Source organism: Tribolium castaneum, chromosome 2, assembly GCF_031307605.1.
Source record: "Tribolium castaneum strain GA2 chromosome 2, icTriCast1.1, whole genome shotgun sequence".
Classification (NCBI taxonomy): domain Eukaryota; kingdom Metazoa; phylum Arthropoda; class Insecta; order Coleoptera; family Tenebrionidae; genus Tribolium; species Tribolium castaneum.
Genome location: NC_087395.1, coordinates 13,637,432 through 13,644,110, shown reverse-complemented (window position 1 = coordinate 13,644,110; position 6,679 = coordinate 13,637,432). Strand labels below are relative to the sequence as shown.

General features: G+C 30.8%; 1 protein-coding gene and 1 non-coding gene across 6 annotated transcripts in view; one reads left to right on the top strand and one right to left on the bottom strand.

The window, feature by feature from the left end:
• Positions 1 to 212: 212 nt before the first annotated feature.
• On the top strand, positions 213 to 1,396 carry LOC103314160 (uncharacterized). Its single transcript, XR_010332878.1, has 3 exons — positions 213 to 729; positions 792 to 991; positions 1,049 to 1,396. It is a non-coding gene; the product is annotated as an uncharacterized LOC103314160 (transcript).
• A 485-nt stretch (positions 1,397 to 1,881) lies between these two features.
• Positions 1,882 to 6,679, bottom strand: part of tws (twins) — a 42,887-nt gene continuing 38,089 nt past the window's right edge. For all 5 annotated transcript variants that reach the window (XM_008199327.3, XM_064354600.1, XM_965781.5 and 2 more), the window contains one exon: positions 1,882 to 3,136. In XM_008199327.3, coding sequence (XP_008197549.1) covers positions 2,768 to 3,136 — 369 coding nt within the window. In that variant the 3' untranslated portion in view covers positions 1,882 to 2,767. The remainder of the gene's footprint in view (positions 3,137 to 6,679) is intronic.

Genomic DNA, 6,679 nt, shown 5'->3' with positions numbered 1-6,679 from the left:
CCGCCTTAAGAGTGGGTTTACAGAACATTTTAATTGCAATTAACTTGACATTTGTCAATACATTTTAAATGGCAATCATAATGGCAACTTAATTTGAATTAGTTTAATTCTAAATTAAATCTTAATTTCGCTTTCTGTAAACCGGCCCTTAAAGTAACGAAAAATGTTATTACATATTATTTTAGTAGTACACCATCTGGGCCACGATTATGAAATTCGCAATTGTGAAATAATTGCCCCACATTTTTCATTTGGGTTTCGATGAGGCGATCTAAATCACTACAACTAAAAGTCTCTAGTTTGTAAATAAGATGCGACATTGAACACAAAAAACTACAACGTGAATTTAATTTTATAAATTTAGGGTGGCTGCACGTGTCAAGCAGCAAACCCATTCTGTATAAAAACAAACCCATACCTACTTTCTTATGATAGGTTACAAAAATTAAACTTACTATAATATAATTTTAAAAATAACAGTCTGCCTTATTTATCTAACACCATGGATTGAACTTATCTGTTTGTCAGATAAATAATTTTCCAACTTTTGTTGTTTAGCTGTAAATAACAATTTGTTGTCGTGCCCTTACTTTTTGCAAACATACACATATTAAAGCCAATTACAACTTGTTTTGGTATAACTTCTTTACTGTAAGATGTTACGGTTTATCTATCTTCTGTCTATTTTCCTCTTAAGTAATAGTCAGCAATGCTTATGTCTTCAATATGGTGTGTTTGATAAAAATAGTAACTTCGACAGTAAGACATTTAACATTTTGTTGTTATTTTAGACTATTTTTGGCGAGATTACATTGATGGTGAAGTTCCCAGAGATGCGATAGTCGCAGGCCGAAATAACAACAGTGAAAATATTTACATTGGGCAAGCATACGTACATAAACTAGGCCTCGCAACTTGTGAAATTTTCTCTGGAGTAAAAGAAGTCTACGTTCCGATGTATGGAATCCAAAAAGTAGAAGACTATATAAAAGTAATTACGGAGAACAGTAACATCTGTTGAATTCCCATAAATTTGTTTGTATTCTAGATACTCTGTGGAACTCAACAAAACTTGTATTGGATGTCTACTACATCTACTAGCCTTCCCACATTACTTCTGGATCATGTTGCGGTGATTGGTGGGAATGAAGATGGACAAAATGGTAAAGGAACACTTTACGTTGGACGGATACATTTTAATGGAGAATTAAAAATAGGAAAAATTGATACGTTCAATGGTACCTTCATCCATTTCAACAATAATATGAAGGAGGAACATTCCAACTCATACGAAATACTTTTATTAAAAAAATAATCATGAGTAATTTCTTATGTGTACGCCTTTCCTCGCAATTGAAGACAATTAATTTAAGCAAGATGAATAAAAGTTTTTATTCGGACAACTTTATTTTACTCCAAATATTTTAGCCTGGTTTTCAAGTTTAGAAATGTCATAGATCATAAAAATTCCAATATGTCCTTTGGACACCTTTGAAAGGACTAATATCTCGTAATAAACAACTCGTTAAAAAAAACGGGTTTTTCCGTTTATTTATAACAGGTGACTAAAAAGATTAGTGATTCCTAGAAAGTGTTGAATGATAGGAAAGTACGATACAGGGTGGATAATTAACTTTCTGGCTGTGATAAAGTTCAAGTGCAACTAATTAAAATGTGCTCAAACATTTTTGTCACTTGATTAGCTTTTGAAAGAATCTCTAGAAAATATTTAGAAAAGATCAACGTGATTGTTTCTAAAATAGATCAACGTGATTGTATCGCGTATTTAAAAGTAAAAAAATAGTTCTGAGTGCGCATCTCTTGAGTATACTTTGGATAGATTTTGGTTGAAAACCAAGTTCTTGGAGGAATAAAAAGCAATAAAATTAAGTTTTCTGTATTATTGAAAATGTATAACAATCGTATGAGTTACAGCAATTTAGAATATGTCAAATTTTTAATTAAGGAATGTATAATTGTAAACAAAATAAGAGCAAACAAAGAATTGAAACATTCAAGTGAATTCTAGGTAAACCAAATCTCACAACAATTTATTTGGTGTCTTATTATCAATAACCATCTTACAACTAAATTATAATTTAAAATTAACTTAAATTATCATTACTGTATCATTTGGATGATTTTTGCAAGCCGAAGCTTTACCGCCACGATTGATGATAACAAAGAAAACATTGTAACAAATGGCACTCTAAGGCAAAATCGTTCCATAATATCGTCCATATTCAGCCCGCTTGAACACCTGCTTTAAAAAAATAATAAAATAAAAAGTGTAAATCACACATTGGAAAACATACTGGTAAAAAAAGTAATTCTGTATATATTATTTACATTTTGTACAATAGATTTAATGGCTAATATGTTACATTAAAATACCATACAACGAAATCAGTAGCAAGCAAATAACAACATTTAGATGCGCTTGTTAGTTTCCCTCTAATATCGTCACGAGCAGTCACGAAATAAGCACACAAAAAAGTGGTAATATTTTATTGGTTTATAAAAAAAATATAAAAAACATTGTACAACTTTCGCTATTAGAGGTAAACTGTTTGGATTTGAGAAAAATATCCAGCCGTGTAAACCAAAATAATTTTGCAACACCACATCTTCCATATCACAATAACAACAACTAAAAGCTTGAATATTACAATTCCGTTGCATGATAAAATTAATATTAAAATACCGTTGGAGAAAATCGAAAACAACCTGAATATGAGACGAGAAATTAATTGATTGATTAATTACACTAGAACTTATCCTGAAATAAAAATAAGTTATTAGTTGCCGCCACTGCAATGATATTCTCTGTAGGATGCCAGGCTGTATGTAATATTTTTTTATTAAAATCTAAACAGTCCACACTAATTTCATCTTTTTTACGTTTGCCTCCCGAACACACTTTTCTCGGTTTTAATATTGTTTTAGGTTTGGCGATGTCCTTCGAAGCTTCCAGCGTCACTTCCCGTTTCGTTGTCCTATCGAACATCCTAAAGAAATTGTTATAGGAACCAGTCATTATTGCCATGTCGTTGCCGTTCCAGCAGCACTCGAACTTATCGAATATACAATCGTTCTCGTACAGTGAACACAGCTTCGATCTGAGATATTCGTGAACCTGGAAAAAACGAAATTACGTCAATAATATACATTTCACGCGACGGAAACTATTTAATTCAACATCCTATCATGGCCATGCAATCTATCCTATAAACATTATTTTTTTCTCTCCGATCGGTTTGATTTTTTAATCATTCAAATCAAACAATTCGCAACCTAATATAAATTTGTAATTTTTTGACAATTGCCATGTTTGTTTTAGTTTTTTATGTCCACCGCGTGCGGTATTTATCATTTTACAACGCAAAGTTTTAATATTGAAGCTCGACGCGAAGCTGAGCGGTGTAATAAAACTATACGCTGTAAAATATCTACCACACAAATAATGTACAGATCTTTTTAGCCGAAGATCGTTCTTCGGTTAATTCAAATTTAGATTTGGCAACACATGACGGGTCAGTGCGTATACCATTTTCATTCACAATGAGATGGCGCTGATGAGAAATTGGTCAAAAAAAATAAATTGCGCTTATTTTTAAATACGTAATAGATAAATGAGAGCATTAATGAACTTATCATAATAGTAGTTTATTATACAAGTAAAGAAAAGTTGTTCATTGTGTGTAAGTGGTGTGAGGAATCACGTGCAAATATTGCCAACTTTGTATTATACGTATTGATATGTTATTGATACGTATTGATTATACGTATTGATAAATTTTTGGTATTAATGTTTTTCACCTTTAGAATATAAAAAAATCACCAAATGACCATTTATCACATCGAGTAAGATAAGAAATAACTAAATCAAACAATTTATCATAGTAACCACAAATGCCTTTAAAAATCAGATCATAGCTGTCAAAAGTGTGTAAAAATGTCAGTTATAGTTGTCGAGGTCAAAAAAAGTAATTTCACCAAAAGTAGCAAAATATGCTCATAACATTGACAATTTAAAGGCAAAATTCGCGGTATTACTGCACAAGGGATGAAATAATATTACTGACCGTGGAATTTAATGACGAATTTCACAACAATTGGTATACCAATTAGTGGTTGTGAATAAAATTACAAAGGAAGTAATTTATAAAGACATGCAAAATTGATTTTGTTCGAAAATAATACTTTAGTTGTCTACCATTGATTTTCTTCTCAAAAAAAATCAGAAAAGACTAAAAGACCTGTAATATTACAATTTTTCGATTTTTAAGTTGCGAAGGTCACAGTTTACGTTGTGTGAATTTTTCCCCCGTAAAGTTAAGAAGTTTCTAGAGAGCGTAACAAAATCGGAAAATATTACATATGATGGAAGTAGTAAGGTTGTGCTCAACGCAACATTCTAAGAACTAAGTTATTACTTAAAAAAATATTGAGAAATAAGCAATGAATTAGCTGTGGTGTATTTCTGAAATACTTTTAGGGTCAGTCTCATAATCGAATTTAAAGGAGTATTAAACCAAATATTGTTTGTAATGTGCTGGTTATTACTACTACGGATTTGATGAAAATGTCACATTCTAAATCAACATTAACTTTAAAGTTCTTTTATTTTGGTTATGAAACTGGCCCTTCAGTTCCTTTGCGTCCAGTTCCTAGTGTAATTTGGGTGTAATTCACTAATGTAAGTCGCTCTTTAAACAATTGTGCCCCTTTAAAGATCGACTTACACTTACAGACAATAATACTAATACTGGTAATAATACAATCGTGGATTGTCTTTTAAAATTATATCTAAGAAAATTTAATTGACACATCCTGTACATATCCTGATTCAAAAATGTCGGATCCAATTTCAAATAGTGATAAAAAAAACAGCTAAGCATAAAAATAAATGTATTTTTTCCATGCAATTTATTTGGTTTTGAATTTTTTTGTACTCCCTCAGCAATTGACTTAATTGTTGTTTTCGATACTGTCGGATTTATTACAGTTGAAGTTGCTAATACCTGTTTCAAAACTATAAAAACTGTCACTTTTCACAATTGATTTTCTCTTTTAATTAGAGCGTTTTCTTGGCATTAAATTTGTCACTAATGTCCACAAAAAGTTTTAATTTGTGACCTAAGCAAGTAAATGTTTTTGTACACCATGAAGACACAAATTGATGACATTTTCAACAGCAGGTTTAACACTTCACTATTTTAATGTTGCAAGATTTGCCGTTTCGACCAAGTACATATATTCAAGAATAGATGAACGGTAAAAAGCAAAACCCACAATCTAAACTCTGAAGAGTTATAAAAACGCTCACACATTTTTTATGGAATCGTTTAATTGAGTTGGATGTCATTTACAACTACCCAAGAATGGTGTGAGACTTTTGAATCAACCTGTATGATTTGTAAATGAACGAAAACGCAATACTGGAAACTATGCAAAAAAAGTTATATAAAATAACTGAGAAAAACATATTAATTTGCTAGTTTTATGACATTCTTCACACTTTTGCCTAGTGCTAAACATACCCATGAAATAATTTGGATATACAGGGTGTTTCACATAACTTAACGAAGCTTGCATCAAATGTTCGCACCCAAATATACAAAAGTCACAAAACACTAGATACAAACAATACACATTTAATTATTTAATTTTTGGAAATCCATAACAGTAGTTGTCAGATTAATGACTCTTTCATTGATAGTCATAAATTAATGTTTTTCACAAACAATTACCATGTGTTCTATCAAGAGACGGCATGAATGTGATCCTAATCTAGTTATCTTAATCACTAACTAACTAAAAACGTTGTAATTTTTCGAAGAAGTGAACAAACTAGAGAAGACTAACAAATTTTTCAAAATTTGTAATCGAGTTCGTATTGGAATATGTATTGTTGGTGGCATTTTACAGGCACAGGCCTCGTAAAAATATGCGAAACAGCCTGTATAACACCATACAGAATAGCATACTGTTACAAATTAAATACGAGCAAAAATAATGTACAGGATGAATTAGTTGAAACTGTAATGTCGAAGGAGTAATTAAGATATATTGTCTCTTACAAAAATAAAAATTAAAATTGTTACGTCAAAACAAACGAGACTATTTTTTATTTTAGCTTCCGGTTTAACCGAAACTTCAATTTAATGACCGGAAGTCTACTGTATAGAGTCTTTTTAAATATAAAAATTTATTCAGAACGTAACAAATGATCTGAAATTTATAAATTAGAAGCACCACACTGAAGTGGTCTCGACAGCTTAGAGATATTTTACTAAAAATAGTGAAATATTTACTTTTATAAGTTCGCTACAAACACCGGAGACAAGGTAGTTTGGAAGTTTTGGGTTTAGAATTATTTAGCTATTGTTGTGATTTCAGACTAAACTATGAGTACTTGATGTTTTTTGGCGGTTTTAGAAAAAACGTGTGAATTTCGTGACGGTATTTGTGTTTCTATGGTACATTTGAATAACTTTTAATACGATCTTCGGTCTCGATTACAATCATTCTCACGTGCCATAAAAACACTGCTATCGTAACTTTTAATAAAAAATAACCATATTATAGCTGCTTAAACAAAAGTCGAATACTATATTTAAGTACTTTCTGCTTTGCAAAACATAACATTCTCTGATAATAAGTTAATAAAAAAGGA